This window comes from Nuphar pumila, chromosome 2 (genome assembly GCF_984573655.1).
Source record: "Nuphar pumila chromosome 2, dmNupPumi1.hap1.1, whole genome shotgun sequence".
Lineage (NCBI taxonomy): Eukaryota > Viridiplantae > Streptophyta > Magnoliopsida > Nymphaeales > Nymphaeaceae > Nuphar > Nuphar pumila.
Genome location: NC_143250.1, coordinates 21,247,340 through 21,267,053, shown reverse-complemented (window position 1 = coordinate 21,267,053; position 19,714 = coordinate 21,247,340). Strand labels below are relative to the sequence as shown.

Here is a 19,714-nt window from a genome sequence, read left to right as displayed (position 1 = left end):
AAAGAATGACGTTGAGAAAGACAGTTTATGCATTTATAAAAGAAGATGAGACCGAATCTCGAGCAGTAGCTGTCTAGTCCGGATCGGTGCACAAAAAATTGTGCATTAAGCACCCCCATCACCCTCCATCAGGTCTTGGGTCCCACACCTGACAGGCCCCTCCAGATGATGGAGGGTGATCAGGTGCTTAATGCACAAATATTTGTACAATCATATTGCACCTGATCTTCTTTTCAGGTAGCTGTCAAATCCCAAAATTGGCAGTTGCCACGTTTTCATATACATAAACTCCCTCGGACTGTCTGTTACCAAACCAAACAGAGCCGTTCATAAGAATGTCTTTGGCTCAAATGTCAAGATAGGAGTTTTATGGTCTGAGACTTTCATATTTGTATGTCTTTGACAATACCAATCTAAAATGGAGAAAATAACATGCTACAACACTAGATCGATGTGTACCCACTTATCCAAATGAATGTGAGATAGGCTGGGATATCACACGGTAGATCATAACACAATTATTCTAATTTATCCCATTTTTTCCGGATAAGTTTGTGTATCCTCAGGTAATCCAAACCAAAACTGTATTTTATTTCTAAAATACTGCAATATGCTTATCCAACAAAAAAAAAACAATAGGAAAGGGAAAAATTGGAAAGGTATCTCAGTGAGCATGCTTCTGCTCTAGGGGTATTTTGGTAAAAATCTATCTTCTTATACTGTTATACACACACACAGAGAGAGAGAGAGAGAGAGAGAGAGAGAGGACTTGGGGGGATGGCAGGGGAAGCCATCTGTTTGTGGCTTCTTCTGAGGGGGACGTCTTCGTGGAAACATTAAACCCAATTCGCCCCAAGAGCCCTCGGTGAGGAATTTCTTCTTGATCTCTTGAAAAAGCTATCGTTTTCTTGGTGAATTTGTCGCAGTTTCACTGTTTCATTCTCTCCTTTCCTTTGGAATTCTTCTGTGGAATTGTGAGGTTTCTTCGTGTGATTGGTTCTGAATTATTACTTCTTTTTAGTTCCTTTTCCATTTTGATGTATTTATAATGGGTGGGTGAGTTCCATTTGCGAGACGTCTGGATTTGGATTTCTTTGCTTGTTTGTTGTTTCGGTGCTGTTTGAATTATGGAAAGTTTCTGCCTTTGATGATTGTGATTTATTTTGGGGGTTTGAGTGTTTTTTATTTATTTCCTTGTTAAATGGAATTAAGGAATTTACTTACCACTTTGTGAGGTTCTGAAGTCGCGGCTTCTGTCGTTTAAAAGATTTTGATTACTTTGATTTTGCTGTATGCAAAATAAATTTTGAAATATTCACTGGAGAAGATGAAGTACTCGTTGGCATTTTAGATTCTTTAAGTTTTGGATTTTATGGCAGCTTTTGGTGAATTTCGACGGAATTTTTCTTGGTGACTATCGGTTGGAGTAAGTGGATCTTGAGAAATTCTTAATCTGTTGATGGGTGAGTGTTTAGGGATTATAGAATTTACAAGATTAATTCGTCTTTCGTGATTGTGGATGTTAAGTTTGTGATGTTTTTATTATATGAAACATTTTTTCTTTGGTTGCTTCAAAAGAAAAGAAAAAACTTCTCTGTGCATTAATTTTTTTTCAAAATTTTCATGTGTGACGTTCTAGTGTTTGGCTATTGTCATTTTTTTAGACTGCAACTTGTTTCATCAAATTGGATATTTATCTGGTTGAGAATGTATGAACACTTAACTAACTAAACACTGAATGAAATGCGTTATGGAACAATTATAGTTAGCAGGGTTGCCAATTGTCCTGCTGCTCTTCATTTGCATCCTGATGATATGATGTGCTCATGCACGTTATTGGATTGGTACTATCACCTGCTTCGGCTGAAAAATTTATCACATATTATGCCTATGTAGTTATCAATGACCATGGATGAATGCATTTAAAATCTTATTCTAGGATGAGCCAAAAGCATAAAAACATTTATGTCTACGCTGGGTGTGGGGAACCTCTCTCTCTCTCTCTCTCACATACACATGGACACACGCAAACACATAGACTCAAACACACAAGCAGAGATATATGTATGCATGTGTGCGTGTGTGTGATGGTCCATCCTACCCAGGTTTAGGGGTGCACAATGAGCCGAGTTAGCTCAAGCTCGGCTTGGGTTCAACTCATTTAAGCTCAGCTCGAACTTGTCTGAGCTCGATTTGCCCTATTAAGCTCGATTTGTGTAGTTAGTTAAGGTGCCCAGTCTTGATATATGGGTATTATATGTTGACACATTAGACACAAGGGAAGGTCTTGCCAGAATGTGTAAAGCATTAAACCTTCACGGTGGAGGTGGGGAGTTCGAATTCCACACTCTCCACTGTTCGTTATGTTATTTTTTAAATAAAAATGTTTGGCTTGAGCCGAGCCAAGCTCAAACTAAGCCAAGCCAAACCAAGCTCGAGCTGAGGCGAGCCAAGCTCGAGTTCTACTTGAGTAGAGAACGGAGCTATACAAGTTGTTCAAGCTTGGATCAAGCCGAGTTTCAACATCTGTATTTTTTAACGAGCCGAGCCAGCCTAAGATCGGCTGGTGTGCATCCCTACCCGGGCATGAGCATTTAGTAAAAGAAAATTGAGGCATACGAGAGAGAACAGGGACAAAGTACTCATGCTATTTATGAGTGTGTATATGTAACTCTTAACTTTGGACCCCATAAAAAAGCCATCCTGCATGCCTCAGAGATCCCTAGGGATATGATATGAAAATGGAAAAAAGAAGAAAAATATTTTTCAATTCATGGAATATTCGATATATATATATATTTAAAAGAGGCACTTTAAGTTGTATCTGGAATGTTTGATAGGGAAAGCTCAACATTAAAGCATGCTTTTTCATATTGGATTTACTTCTTAGTGATGACATTCATTTATGGAGGCTAGCTTCTCATGATTGACACCTAAGCATACCACTGCCTGAAATGAATCTTGCTAGGCTGTCTCCTCAATTAAGAGCTTATGTTGATATTTGATTTAACATGTTAGAGATTCTTACATTTAGTTTTTAGAGGCCAAACTTTATGTTCTTTGGCTGATCGTCCTATTGGAAATCACTCTATTTGTTCTTGGACTCAACTAAAATTAACTTATTTTAGTCCATTAATATTGATGCAAAGAAAGGCTTCATGGTGACATTAATAGAATGTTGTCTTATCTGATATTTACCTTAACTGGAGATTGCTCTAGAAAAAATGGAAAAAAGGCTGGGGATAATGACCCCAGACATGAGTGGTCACTTTTCCTTACAGTTGTCGTGGTCATATACCGTTATATCCATGTGACATACACCTTACTGTGCTTCCTAATACGTAAATTATACCAAGGAATGATGCACTCAACCATCCCTTATTCACTTGTCTATATATATTTTTCTTATGCTCTCTTTTTTCTTTGACAAAGGTTATGTTTTTTACCTTTTAATTTTTTTGATGAATTCAAGTTTTACTTTATTGTGTAAAGAATTTTCAATTCAAACATGAACTTGCCTATCTTAGAGTAGATCTTCCTGGCTAAGTTGATCTTGTGCCTATGGGAGTGTTGTTCATGCAAAAAATATATTTTGATGGTTTTTACTATTATCCCTATACAAGATGTATTTTTTACTATTAAAATATCAAAAATAGCTTTTATTGATTAAAAATTAAAAAATTATGTATCCTTTTTCCCCAAAATTTGAACTTTGTGAGTCAAATTCGCATCACGTGTCGACGTATCTTTGACATAGATATCCATGGAGGAGTTCTGGAATAACAGCTTGCTCTTAAAATGCTCTGAGAGAGAGAGAGAGAGAGAGAGAGAGAGAGAGAGAGAGAGAGAGAGAGAGAGAGAGAGCAGGCAGTTGGTGGTGTGCTTATGTGTGTATGCGGACATTGGCAGTTCTTTGTGGGTATGCATGTCTGCGCGCGTTGTGGTGTCCTCTCATGTTACTCCTGCCCTTACGTAGGATTTTGTATGCTCATTCAAGCATTTAAGTATTACCGGTTTCTTTTGTGGTGCAGCTTTTTGCTTTCCCAAATCTTTGCATTTATACATCCCCAAGATCTCATAATTCTCATTATTTTCCCAGTTAATATTTCTTTTGGTGCTTTTCTTGATTGTTTGCAATTCTTGTATCTCGGAACTTTAACCTTTACACAGCCAAGTTAAGACTTTGTTTTCATACCTAACCATGTTTGTTCTTTTAATTGTCAATGTCTTTTTTTCCAATATGTGCATCTTTCTAGAAATTGTCTGTAAGCTGGAAATTTCAATAATAGTGGTGTATTTGGGAAACAAGCACCATTGTGATTGCATTTATTGTCTTTGATTGTAGTCATGTTTGTTTTTCCCCCTCATGGAGTAGGTCCAGGAACAGATTGATCAGACGAGAAGCTAGTGGACCTGAGATCGAATCTATAGATAATGGGTGGTTGCTGTTGCTCTTCTAGAAGGGCTGAATTGAACCGAGGAGGACCTGGATACCAGCATGTGTGTAGTTTCTGCTCTCTTTTTCCAGATTACACAATGCCTGGTATTTGTTTTGTATCATATGTAGTCTTATTTGTCTGCCAAATTTGCTACCATGAGGATACTCATGGTTTCACATCCTCAGTGTAAATGTATTGAGTTTGTGTATGCTTATGAGCTCCTTTTTTTTTCCCTCTCCTCTCCAGAATATTTCTAAATTGTGCCCCCTGCTTATATGTAGAAGATGACTTTCTCTATCTAGCAGTGGGTCTGACCCAAATCTGGTTCATACCGGGTCTAACCCAGATCTGGTTCATACCGGGTCTGACCCAGATCCAGTTTGTACCGGGTCCGACCCGGATCTAGTTTACAGTCGGGTCCAACTCGGATCCAGTAAGGTCCAGGCACTATTTGGCCTGAACCGGATCAGGGACTGATTTGGCCTCTTTTCGAAACTGGTTCAGAGCCATTTTTAACCGGTTCCTTCCAGTTTCTCACCGGTTCCGAGATGCTAAGACCCTGTTTTCTTAAATATAAGAAAATATAGGGATTTTGTCATACGGTTATAGGGTTTTTATGAACTTTTGTTCATACTTGACATCGGTTCATAAAGTTTAGAACCGGTTCAGACCCTTGGATGACCGGTTCGGGGCTGTTTCAGACTGGTTCAGAGTGCTTTCAAACTGGTTCCTTCTTGAGGACCCAGGGTTTTACCCATTTAAGCTTGGTTTGGGTTTTCGAGAAACCTCAATTTTATTTCAGAGTAATCAGTCCTGTCTTCTTTATTTTTCTCTGATACTGATTTCTTCTTTTATGCTTTTATGTTTGGCAAATCTTTTTTATACTAAAATTGAACAATAATTTTTAGTTTCAAGCATTGAATTTCCAAGCTGTTAGGCTGTTACTAAATTGGTTATGCATAAGGTATAGTTACATAAGCTGTTGTCAAATATTTCCTCATTCTTTTCCCAATGAAGTGAAGGCAATAGTCCCAAAATGTGGCAAAACCTTGTTGCCTTGAATGCCAAATTGTTGTATTGTTGTGATTGTAGATGTCTTGATCCAGTGAGGAAGTGCATGGGATTGAGGCTTCTTTTCTTTTTGGACATTGTAGAGTTAGCTTATACAAAACATTGTAAGCAGCATAATGGTTAGATTTTAATATTCTTCTGATTTGCTCTTTCCTTTGTTTTAAAGAATGATGGCAACGTTTGGTTTTACCTTTTTGAAACTATGGGCATAAGAGACGGATATAAGGAGCAGAGGCTGATATTATCTTTGATATTCTGTTTGAGTGGACATATAAAAATGAGCAGTTACCTGCTTTGGTGTTTGGATTTGTTTAGATTTTGTCTTTCCTTGATTTTGAATAACCCTCCTCCTAATTGTACAGTTCTTTAGGATTGTATGTATGGTCACTGTCTTCCATGGTAATTCTGAAAGACTCCATACATGTGATATAAAGAACCAAAGAGTGGTTCTCTTATGTGAAGCAGAATTGTGAATCCATCTTGCATTTCTGGCATGGTCGTATCAAAAGGGAAATATTGTCATTGTATGGGTTATTTCTTAACTTGAAGTTTATTTGAAGTTTGTACATCTTTATGCAGTGCCCTTGTGCTACAGTGGCACAGGATCCATTTTCTCCACAACACAGATTCTCTGCAGTATCTACTGATGTGTTGGTTGATATAAATTTGGAAACATCAGACAGTCAGATATTTCAAGCACCTCCACCACCAACTGTACAATTTGGACATACATCACATAACGTTTTGGATTCATCTGACAAGAGAATTACAGTGCGTACAGCAGAGGCTCAACCAGTGGGAGATACTGTTAGTGGGACGTATGGTGGTTTAAAAGGATCAGAAATAAAGAGCCTGGTTGAGTCTTTTTCGGAGTCACCAAAATTTTGTGAAGAAAAGAGTTCCAAGTTGAATGAACCTATTTCTTTGGTTAAGGATGAAGAGGATGTCTGCCCCACTTGCCTTGAAGGTACTTTAACATCCACTTTTGATCATATAGTAATGATAGAACTAATATGTCAAATAGATCAGTCACAGCGACTCTTGAATCAACCTGGACAGAGTATACCTAGTCCCTTATCAACATTCTATTATTTCATCTTTTTTTATCTCTATCTTGGTAACAGTCAATTGGATAATAACTTTTCCACTAAATCCAGCTTCTCTGTTGTCAATTTGTCTTTAGGTAGTATAATTTTCAACACGTGTCTCTCTCTCTGTCTCTCATGCATTCACAACATATTTACATTTGGGATAATTTGAAATTTTCATGATATTTTCTGAGAAATCAAAACTTTTCTTAGTTAACTCATGCATGGAACTAGAAATATGAGCAGTGGAATTTCTCATGAATTCTCATGGTAAACTTGTCAGTAAGTTCTATTGTTGCTCTTCTTTAAGAATATTCTTTTTTCGGTTTCTTCTTTTCTAGATTTTTCTTTTCTTTTTGAAGATTCACTGATATTTTCTGATGAAAATTTATTGTTATATTCTACCAAGAAAACCGTCTGAATTCTAATGATTATTATCTTGACAGTTAATGCAGCATAGGTTTTTATACAATGTAAACATATATGTACTAAGTAAAAGAAATAAAAGATAAGATCTTGTTGTTAATTGTTCTCTTGCAATTGCATAGGTTTAGACATTTATATCATATTTCTGATCACTATATGTTATCATGCAGAATATGACAAGGAGAATCCTAAGATCATAACCAATTGTGGGCACCATTTTCATCTTTCATGCATTTTGGAATGGATGGAAAGGAGCGATAATTGTGCAGTATGCAATCAGGTTTGCTCTTCAGACTGATGCTTTTCAGGATGTAATTTTTGTCAACAATAATGGTCACAGTGTGACTCTTTTAATCAAAATGTCATGTCAACTTTGTTCTATCCTGTCAGTTGTACAAAATTCAGGGATACTTTTGAAATTAACAGAAAGGGTGGAGGTACTTTTGGGAAACAGCTTTGATTACATTGCATGTGGCAGTGGTTAGCTGTCAGGACTTATCTTTTGAAAACCAATGGTGGGGGGTCAAAATTCATTGCTCTTAGTGGACTACTCATTTGACACTGGCATCTATTTAGATAAGCTCTTATTATTAAATTGATGCTTCTGCATTTCTTTTGGATGAAGCATGTGAAAAGATTCAAGCCACACGATTTTGAGAAAATCACATACACACAGGAGAACACGTTTTACGTGGTTCGGTCTATTGTGACCTACATCCACAGGGAAACTCTCACTCTCTCTACCTGACGCAGAGAGGGAGGAAGATGCCATCATTTAAATAATCACATACAAAAGAGAGTTTCCTTATTTGATTAGGTCTCTCGTTAGCACAATCAAGCCTTGAAATAACTCTACAATACATAAGCTTCTTGGAGTCTATACAAGACTGGTTTCCTTGGTGGAGAGGAGTCTGACTGGGTGTCCCACCTGAAAGTTATAATGAAATTAAGTGTTCTTCACACACCTCAAACAAGAGGCCAATACAATTCCCACAAAGTGGGCAAAGCACAATAACCACTTAGGGGCTTAGAAGAACATATACAACAATATAAAAATTATGTTTATTCACTTGAAAATGCATACAAAATGCATTAAAATACAAGGGGGAGTGAGGAGCTCCAAGATATAGCTGTTGGGGGCTCCCCAATGGCTAGAAATCTAGCCGTTGGGAGCTCCCAACAGCTATATAGTTGTTGTAATTATCAAGTACAAGAATGCCCTTGACAATACAATAATGTACACAAAAAGAGAAAAATTAAAAACAAAAAAGACTCCTTAAGGGGCAACACCTATACAATGGTCAAAAGACCAAAATATCCCTAGAATGTATATATATATATATATATATATATATTCTATCAGACTTCTTCTGATCAAGAGTTTCATTATGAAGAGACCTCGGACTGTTGGGAATCATGTGGGACTTTTTACCCACGTTGGATCCTGTATTTGGATCTTGATCAATTGAACACAAAGCATGATTTATTTCCTTAACACGCCCCCTCAAGACGATCTCTTTGAGATTGAGCTTGTCTCTAAATTGATTAAACTTTGGTCCTGTCAGAGGTTTGGTGAGGATATCAACCACTTTATCTTGAGAAAAAATAAAATTCACAATAATATGACCTTAGGAAACCTTTTTTCGAACAAAGTAATAGTCAATTTCAATATGTTTAGTTTGGGCATGAAATACCAGATTTGTTGCTAGATATATGACACCCAGATTGTCACACCACAAATTAGGAGCTTCTTTAGACGTCATGCTCAACTTTGCTAGCAATTGCTTGAGCCAAATAAGCTAAAAAACCGCTCTAGCTACTGCCTTATATTCAGCTTCTGTATTGGACCTAGCAACTGAACGTTGTTTGGTGGAGCTCCAGGACAACAAGTTTGTTCCCATAAATGTTAAATAGCCACTTGTAGATTTATGATCATATGGGCACCCTGCCCAATCAGCATTAGAGTATGCAGACAAACGAAAAGATTCTGTCTTTTGAATTTGCAGACCCATATTTAAAGTCTCTTTACGATATCTCAAAATTCGCTTGACATGAGCCCGATGATCTTTTGTAGATTTATTCATAAACTGACAAGCCTTATTAATTGGGTAGGTTATATTTGGCCTGGTGAAGGTGACGTGCTGCAAGGCCTCAACAATGCTTTTGTATTGAGTTGCATCTTCTAAGAGTGTACCAACATATTTAAAAAGAACCACGTTAGGTGCAACAAGAGTAACCATAGGTTTGTAGTCTATCATGCCTGTTTTAACCAAAAGATTCATAATATATTTATCTGGCACAACACTATCCCTGAGTATTCATGAACTACCTCAATCCCAAGAAAGTAATGAAGAGGACCCAAGTTCCTGATAGAGAATTCACTGCCAAAATGATCAATAACCTGTCTAACATTCTCATAAGAGTTTCCTATAATAATAATATCATCAACATATATGAGAACAAACATATGAAAACCACTGTTTGTGATAGATAAACAGGGATGAATCGGCCTTTGACTCAACAAACCTCAGCTTCTCTAGGTACACACGAAGTCTCTCAATCCATGTTCAAGGAGCCTGTTTTAACCCATAGATGCTATGTCACACGGACTCTTCTAACAGGGCACCGCACCCGCGTCGCACCTGCACCCAGGCGGGTGCGACACTTGGACACAACTTCCTTTGTGTTAGGTGAAGTCAACCACACTGAGGTCCATTTCTATCAAAAAGTAGATTCAGTTAACCCTAATCAAGTCTATTTTTATCTAATATTATATATATATACATAAATGCACACAAATACACATAGTGTTAACTTAAAACTGTTAAAACTTATATATATATATATATATATATATATATATATATATATATATATATGTCACAGGGATTCGGCTAGCAGGGTGCGGGTGTGTCACCGGGTGAAACCCCCGGACCCCCCTTATATATATATATTTTTTACATTTTTGTCCCTGCCGCACCCCCGCACCGGGTTTTTTGGAAGTGCCGAACTCCCGCACCCATGTGACATATATATATATATATATATATATATATATATATATATATATATATATATATATATATATATATATATATATATATATATATATATATATATATATCCTCCTCACACTCCCGCACCCAAGTTTTTTTAAAATGTTGCATCACCGCATCCGCACCCGTACCCACACCCGTACCCACACCCGCACCCGCACCTATGTGATATAGCATAGATGACAAATTCAACTTACATAGAAAATTAGGATGCCTCTTATCTTTAAAACCAAGTGGTTGACTCATATAAACTAATTCTTTTAAAATACCATGCAGAAAAACATTATTAATACTTAACTGATGAATGGGATATCCCAAGCTGACAACAATCAATAAAACTATTCGAACTGATGTGAGTTTAATGACAAGGCTGGAGGTTTCAAAGTAGTTGACCCCCTCTTGTTGACTATATCCCTTGGCTACTGGACGTGCCTTATACCGAGCTATGATTCCATATAAATTTCTTTTGATCTTATAGATCCACTTTCACCCCTCAAGATTTGAGGCTTTGTCAGGTGGGACAAGGGTTCATGTTTTATTTTGGTGAAGGGTTCTGATTTCTTCTTCCATTGCATGACACCATTTAGGTTCAGAGACTGCCTGACCAAAGGAGGATGGTTCTTGATCTTCTTGACTTAGTTCACTTAAGAGAGCAATAGGATATCTAGGATTGAAAAATAATTTGGGTTTCAACGTACTATCCTGGGACCCATATGATGGGTCCTGGAAGGCGTAGGACTTGGGAGAGCAGTAATAGTGTCAATGCTTGGACGTAGGAGTTCGGTCACAATACAATCACTTGTAGGACTAGGTTGGTAAGATGACTCAAGAGGTACTACAGTTTTAAAAGTGGACACATGGGACAATTCAACTGGTAACACAGTTTCAATGTGTTTGAGAAACAATATTGTTGGGTTCATAGGTGGACTCTCTTATGCAGTCTTAGTGGAGGTAGGTTTCTGAATGAGTCTAGATTTCTTACTCTATATCCACTTGGACACTTCATCCACGGTAACAAACTCTTTCTTTTCAGCATAAAGAAAATTTCCTTTATCAAAGACATGTCTTGAGATAAACATTTTATTGGTCATAGGATCATAACAAATATATCCTTTATAGCTTGCACCATATCCCCAAAAAACACAAGGTTTAGATTTTGGATCGAGTTTGGACTTGACATAAGAAACCAAATGTGGATAACATGTGCATCCAAAAATTTTTGGATGCTCATACTCATGCACACATTTTAAGAGCACTTCATATGGTGACTTTCAGTTAAGATTAGGTGTAAGAACTCGATTAATGAGATACACGGTAGTTCTAAAGGCATCTACCCAGAATTTATGGTTTTGGGAGGCATGGTACAACAAAGTCATCCCAATTTCAATATGTATGTATTTTCTTTCTACTACACCATTTTGCTTGGGAGTGCGAGGACAAGACAACTAACGTTTAATCCCACACTTATTTAAGAATCGTGTAAAGCTCTCACTGACAAATTCTCCTCCACCATCAGTATGAAATATTTTGATTTGACTGTCAAACTGTTGTTTCACATTATTTTTGAAATTTATGAAACATAAAAGTATCAGACTTCTTAACCAAAGGAAATAGCCATGAAAATTTAGAGAAGTCATCAACAAGCAAGCGATAAAAATTATATCCTTCTCGAAATGATGTTGATGTAGGCCCCCAGAGATCTGCATGAATCAACTCTAAAGTGGTTTGTGCAGAAAATTCTGCTTTCCCAAAGGGCAACTTATGAATTTTACAAATTGCATAAGTAGAACCTAACTCAAGTTTATTCTTTTTATTAGAAAAAATTGATTTATTGTTCACTAATGTTTCCAAAACTTTGATCCTAGGATGACCCAACCTATAATGCCATACTTCATCAGAACATCCAAACTTTTTCGGGCTAACAAAGGCAAAACTGACTTTAGGAGACTGTTTTTCTTGTTCTTGTATCCATGGGTAAAGTCCACCTTTACTCGGTCCTCTTAGGAGAGTAGTCCCGCTCCTTATATCCTTAACACAAAATCTATTAGCATCGAATTGAAATAGATAATTATTAACTCGAGAAAATTTAGCCGCTGGCAATAGATTTCGCTTAATGGAAGGAGCATGAAAAACATCTATTAACTTAAAACACTTACTTCCATGTCGTGAAGACATGTTACCTGAATTGGATAGAGGCAACTACGAGCCACTTCCTACCATAAACACCATTTGTCCCATGATATTCACTCTTGCTTGTCATACTTTGATCTTCTGAAGTAACATGGTGCATAGCGCCAGTATCAAGGTACCACACAGAGTTGCATATTATTCAGAGCCATGGTAGCAAATGCTTTTGGTATGTTGTAGCATGTGTGAGCCGTATGATTTTTGCTACCACAGAACTGACAAATAACCTGACTATCCTTCTAATAACGTTGGGACGCCCTGGATTGTCCTTGAGAATTTTGAAGATTCTAGAAGAAGGGATCAAAATGTCCCCCTTTTTCTCTACCACCACGACCGTCACGGCCTCGGCCACGTCCTCTTTGAGAGAAAAATGTGGTGGCTAACGATTCAACAGATTGGGTAGACTTCGGATTCAACATTTAAAGTCTCTTTTCTTGATTTAGAAGTAAATAAAAAATCTCAGAAAACTTAGGCAGCTTATTGAGAGTGGATGTGGTAACTATTGTTATAAAACTTTCATAATCTCAGGAGAGACCATTTAGAGTATATTTAACCAGGTCTCCATCAGAGACAGGTTCATTAACTGTGCATAAAGAATCCACAAGAAGCTTGATATAATTTAAATATTTCAACATGGGCTTTTCCTCATTTTTCATATTCTTGAGGTCACACTTCAACTGAAGAATACTAATACTCGAGTGAGACACATTTTATTGTTCTAATGCAATCCACGCTTTCCTAGCAAATGAGACACATATGATGTGTTCTAATACACTTTATGTAGTCGTGGCCTTTATCCAACCCAATATGAGTTGATCAAACTATTTTTACAAAACAAATTTTGGATTTGATTTTAATAGCTCACCTTCTCTGATGTACAAAACTTGGTGCAGGGAAGGAAACATCCACATATTTGATGAGGTCCTGGCTATACATGATAGACTCAAATTGGGAATGCCATAGTAGATAATTGTCCCTGTCCTGCTTGATGAACACAAGAGAGGAAAACACATCTATTGAATTGCAAGATTAGGGATCAGGGAAGATGAGCTTGCTGAACTTGATGCCATATCAACCAACAACTAGTAGGGCACACCATAATCACGATTTTACAGGAACAAGGCTTGACTCTAATACCATGAAAAGTTTCAAGCCACACGATTTTGAAAAAATCACATACACACAGGAGAACACGTCCATGGAGAAACTCACTCTCTCTACCTGACACGAAGAGGGAGGGGGATGCCTTCATTTAAATAATCACATACAAGAGAGATTTTCCTTATTTGATTAGGTCTCTTGTTAGTACAATCAAGCCTAGGAAGGACTTTACAATACAAAAGCCTCTTGGAGTCTATACAAGACTGGTTTGCTTGGTGGAGAGGAGCCTGAATGTGTGTCCCACCTGGAAGTGTCTTCTTTTGATTAGGAGTTTTAACATGAAGAGACCTCTGACTGCTGGGAATCATGTGAGACTTTGTACTCACGTTAGATCTTGTATTTGGATCTGGATCAGCTGAACACAGAGTAGGATTCATTTCCTTAACAGCATGCTGATGAGAAGAACTCTCTAATCAATTTTTATCTAAATATTTACTGCGAATACATTTCAGAAAGTGAGTGAATTTAAGACTTTCTTTGAATGTTCTGCTTTATTGGTTTGTTTCCAGAATAGCTAGTGTGCACATCAAATTGGCTAGTAAGTCAATTATCAATTTCACTTACATCTTAGATATTTGAAAATTTGTATCTGTGATATAAGGGCACATTTGCCAGAATATGAATCACTTTCAGGAATTTCTATCTTTTTTTTAGTATTTACTACTAATACATTTTAGGCTGTAAGTGGATTTTAAACCTGGCTAGGTTCCTCTCAAAAAAAAAACCTAGCTAGTGCTCAGGTCATCAAACATATATTGAGTTCACTTACATCTTAAACATTTAAAAGATATATTCCCGTAATATAATTATTGGCACATTTGCAAATATGAAACACTTCCTCACCTAAGAAAGTAGGCCATTTTTTTCTCAGGTAAGAAAGTTCTTCAAAAGTTTGCAAACATATAATTCATTTTCTCACAGAAAAATTACCCAAAAGGACAATTTTCAGAAGTGAGAAAATTAGTTTTCTCAACCTTTCACCCTGAATAAACAATTCTCAGCCATGCTTTCTCAGGGCCACTGGTCCACTAGCGATCATGCCTCGAATGTCGGAGTATGTACAGTTACTTGCAAGAAATGTGTTCCTATGTTTTTCAGACAATTGAAAAAGAAGAAGGAAAAAATCAGCATACAACCTGCAGAAAATAAAAGTGTGGGGACAACTGGTTTCATGTGTACATGTGAAGTCTGCATGCTATAGTTAATATTACTAGTAGTATTCTTCCAATAGCTTGGAAAAATATGTTGGCATTGCTTTTACTGTTTCATGCACAATTTGTTTCTGTTGTAGTTAGAAAACTAATGTGCTATACATGGTTTCCAGGATAGTTGACTAGTTTCCTTGTGTTTGGCTACTTTAATCCTACATTTGTTGTGGATTCCCTTTTATGAATTTTATGTCTTTTTTTTTACTGAAATAGGATTTTACCAGCCCATCATGTGATGTTTTCCTATATAACACAAAAATTCTTTGTGAGCATTTAATCAACTGCATACATATTGAGAGACGGTTCATGGCATGGGCAAGCTTGAGGTAGAGGTCAACCTCCATTGCTTGAATGTGGTTTGAGAATGATGTGAGTAGCAGGTGTCTTAAACCAATCATCCTAGTAAAATGAAGCAGGTTGATGACATTTGTAGAGTAAGAGTAGGGAAGTATCGAATAGTATTGTAATGGTCCAGGGTCCTGTCTTGATGATCATGTAAATCCTTAATTTAGTTGATATGCTAGTCTATAAATTCTTCTCAGCAGGCTTGGCACTAGAAAATTTCATATCTGCTTCTTTGCTTCTTACCTCTTTTCCTCCTATAAAAGGTGCTGCATTCAATATTTAGTCGTCATTAACATCGTTGCCTGTGATGGAAGTAGATCAAGGCCGGCAGGAGCACTTTATTCCACTTTTCTCATGCTTGCTTCTAAACAATCTTTGAGTTCAGGGGTTTCTTTTTTCCTTTTTCAGTCTGGCAGTTTTTTGTTTGGTGACTTTGATGGAGAAGTAGCTGCAGAAATTGGCAGAAGTTCAACCTCTTCTTTCTTCAGGAAGTTGGACCTGAAGAGTTTGTCTTTTGGTCAACAGTATTAACCTTGGCCTTTGATCTGTAACCTTCACTATGGAGTTGATGGATTACCATGAAAATCTTGAATATAGAAATAGTAGAAGGGTTGAAAGTTGAGCTTTTAATTGCAATGAATGTGGATGGGCAAATGAAAGGGTACACCTTGATATTCAAAATTCTTACCCTTAACGAGAAAGCATCTTGCATTAAATTTGATTTAAGCATGTTGTATTGCTCATTCATCGAGTAACAATGAAATCCTTTTTCCACATATGGGGCACAAAACTGCTAGCTGAATTGTACTTCATGATCTTATCTTCTTTCACAACCCTGAAGTTGATAGTGAGAATATTTCCCAAAAGCCAAGAATTCCTTAAAGTTTATGTCATTACTTCAAGAAATATACCTCTATTAACCAGCCTGTAACAGAATTGGTGAGTCTAGATATTGGCCTTTGTAGCATCTATTTTGGACTTGTAATCTGATTCCTTTTGATTTATTTCATTCTATTATAATCTGGCTTCTTGATTGGCTGATATTATATTGTCGTGCTCTTTGCTATATTCTTCCTTCCTTTTGTTAATACAGAAATAGAACTATTTTGTATATATAATAGCCTTGCTTTTGTTGGAGAGCACTTGTTAGTTATGTGAAGGATAGTAATTGGTGTGCAGCATGTTTAACTTCTACCATTTGATTTTTGGAAGGAAAGAAAAATTATATTAAAAGAAAAAGCAACATCTAAATTAATGCAAGCTCTAATGATTCTTACTCATGTCATTGGTAAAGAGCCAATCTCGCTTACTTGCACAGGCTTCACTCATCAAACAGTATTATTTATCTATCATGGGTCGGTAACTCCAATTGCATTGTTTATGCAACACCAGAGCAATGCCCAACATTTTCACTCTTTAGTCAACCTTTCAGACACGCTCTTTTAATAGGAAATGATTACAGACAAGAAGATGCCCTTTGTTGACAGTCTATCAGCCTAGTTATATTCCTTTTTATGTAGGATAGAATTTTTTGGGGAAAGACTAAAAGCCAAAATTGTTAAAAAGTGTATATATATAGTTATACATATGATATATATGCAATATATATATATACTGTGTACATACCAATGTATATACACATATTATATATATAATATATGCATATTTATATATTTTCTTTTTCTTTTATTTATTTATTTTTCTCTTTTTAGTTTGTCTAGTTCATTTTGAACTAGACTTAAACTAGTCAACACATTGTTGTTGACTAGTTTAAGAGCCGTTGGAGCTAGTCCAATGGCTATAAATAGAGCCATTGGACTAGCTCCAACGACTCTATTTGAGTCTCTTCAAAACCCATTTCTTCCTTCCTCTTATGTGAATAAATAGGGGCCGTTCCCCTCTCATTGCATCAATGCTTTTTAAGCATTTTATGTGAATTAAATAAAGATTGTTTTTTTACTCTTAAGCCTTCTCATTTGTGCCCTTTTGTGGTTTGTGGTTAACGTGTCTTTAATAGATACTTGTTGTGAGCATTTCTGCTTTCGTTGAAGGCTTACATTTCATTATATGGTATCAGAGCTTGGTAGCTCTTGGATCTTGGAGAGTTGCTGCCTCGACTTCCGCACCATTATAGCAAGAAGTTGACTCTTCTCCTTTTCAATGATTCAAGTATTCTTCTGCTTGCGTAGTTGAAGAAATGAGTGGTTCATTGGCTCAAGAGATCATTGACTCTACTCAAAGATTATGGAATTGTGATTGTGCTTTTGTTCTTTCTCGTTTTTCTCATCTCTTTTTTCTCTATTTCTTTTTATCTCTTATCTTTTTTCTCTTTCACCCTTGTAAGAATGCATGGCAATGATAAAGTCACCATCATGTCCATAAAACTAAATGATACCAATTATGAAATATGGGCTTTAATTATAAAACACCACATTTGGGAAAAGGGGTGGTGGGGGTTAGTAGTGTAATGAAATATGCGGAAGAATCCAAGAATGCTAAAGCATTCACTATGTCCCACACGGACAAATGCAACAAGCATAAGAGAGGAAATCCACTAAGGGATATACGAAGGGCCTTATAAAAAGGCTACACACATGAAAAATAATATCACTATTATTGAAGAGGAGCTCTCAAGAGCAATACAACATACAAGGGGGGTTCCCCCTATTTATAAGGAAAGGAGACCAAAGGGGCTCCCAATAGAGTCGTTGGGAGCCCCCAACGGTCACAATTGTGACCGTTGGGGGCCCCAACGACTCCATTGTGGGGCCCCTTTTCGGTATCCAAAATTACATTTAAAAAATAAAAAACAAAAAATAAAAAATAGTGAAATAAAAGAAATAAAACAAGTACCCCTATTGGGTACTTGTGAAAAGACCATAATACCCCTATTGGGTATTATGGTGAATATACATCTATATTTATATATATATAGATGTATTATTACATATGTTTTAACACCCCCCCTCAAACTTTACGGGGGAATGACCGAAAGTTTGCCAAGAAGGAACAAGAAGCGAGGAGCAGGCAGGGCTTTGGTAAAGAAATCTGCAAGTTGATATTCTGAAGTGACATATGACAGTGTAACTGTCCCACGAAGATATTCATCACGTACATAATGACAGTCCATTTCAATATGTTTAGTCCTCTCATGAAAGGTGTGGTTGCTGGCAATGTAGATGACACTTTTGTTGGTAATTTCGACTCTCATATCTTGAAGAAGACTTCGAAGCCACACAAGCTCTATTGTAGTAGTTGCCATAGCCCTGTATTCTGCTTCAGTAGAAGATAATGAGACTTTCTGCTGTTTCTTGCACCTCCAAGCAATTAGCGAATCTCCTAGAAAAACACAAAAGCCAGTAGTTGAGATTCGATCATTTGGGTTTCCTCCCCAGTCAGCATCAGTATAAGCCAGTAAGTCTAAAGAAGAGAGTGAGGATAGGAATAGCCCTTTAGTCAAAGTATTTTTGATGTATCGAATGATCCGGAGCACAACACTCATATGTACAGATGTAGGAGCATGCTGAAATTGGCTTGCAGAGTGCACAACATGAGCAATATCCGGCCTGGTGATAGTCAGATAGGTGAGGGAGCCTATGAGTTGCCTGTAGGGTGTAGGATCATCCAGCAGAACTCCATCCTCCCGTCGTAGTTTAGCATTGATAACCTCGGGAGTCTCCACCTTTTTGTCATCTGAAATCCCAGATTTGGAACAAATGTCTGCAGCAAGCTTCATCTGTGACAATATATACCCTCGAGGAGAGTATGCTACTTCTATACCAAGAAAGTACCTGAGAAAACCCAGATCAGACATATCAAAATTATGTTTTAACATATTTTTAACATTAAGAATACCACTTTCATCATTGCCAGTGATGATCATATCATCAACATAAAGCAGAAGGATGATGATACTATTACCTGCACGTTTAACAAAAAGAGCAGTGTCAGTATAACATGAGTGAAATCCCAATTTTAACATGATAGCACTAAATCTATCATACCAAGCCTTAGGGGCTTGTTTAAGACCATATAAAGCTTTTAATAACCGAAGAGTTTGACCTTGGTTAACGCTAATTCCCGCCGGAGGGTCCATATATACTTCTTCATTCAATTGACCATTAAGAAAGGCATTTTTAACATCTAATTGGAATATAGGCCATTTCTTAGATGATGCTACTGTTAAAATGTATACTCAAAAGCATTATTGTAAGTATAAATATATATACTTATATACATAGAGATACGTATACATATATTATATGTATACGTATCTCTATATATAAGTATATATATTTATACATTTTTCTCTTTTTACCCGATAAGGGTATTTTTGTCTTTCCACATTTTGCGCATATCCCATTTGGAATATGCTGTACCTTTTTCCCTTTTCCTTTTATTTTTTTGTAATTCTTTTTTTTCTTTTATTTTTGCCTTTTTGCACATTCAAAAAGGGGCATTGGGGGTCTCCCCAATAGAGTCGTTGGGGAGCCCCCTCTTGCCCTCTTCTATCTTGTATAAATAGGGGTGTTCCCCCTTGTTGTAGAATAAGCTTGAGAGTCTCAAGCATTTGCTTTTATATATTGAAATACATGCATTATTGCATGTTTATTATTTATACACTTTTTGTGTATTTTGTTCAAGTGTTGTGAGAGTGCTTTCGTGCACTTCTTTTATAAGGTTTTTATGCTTGTTTATGTATTGTCTCTTCGTAGACAATTTTACATGGTATC

At 36.8% G+C, this 19,714-nt stretch overlaps 1 protein-coding gene across 2 annotated transcripts in view; it reads left to right on the top strand.

The window, feature by feature from the left end:
* The first annotated feature begins 751 nt into the window (after positions 1-751).
* LOC149844991 (putative E3 ubiquitin-protein ligase RHB1A) overlaps positions 752-19,714 on the top strand; it is a 34,338-nt gene continuing 15,375 nt past the window's right edge. Inside the window, exons 1-4 of one of the 2 annotated variants that reach the window (XM_089995415.1) lie at positions 752-865; positions 4,376-4,500; positions 6,090-6,477; positions 7,195-7,304. In XM_089995415.1, the coding sequence (XP_089851541.1) occupies positions 4,435-4,500; positions 6,090-6,477; positions 7,195-7,304 (564 nt within the window). In that variant the 5' untranslated portion in view covers positions 752-865; positions 4,376-4,434. Of the gene's footprint in view, positions 866-4,345; positions 4,501-6,089; positions 6,478-7,194; positions 7,305-19,714 lie in introns of both variants that reach the window. The other variant, XM_089995416.1, reaches the window with a different exon arrangement.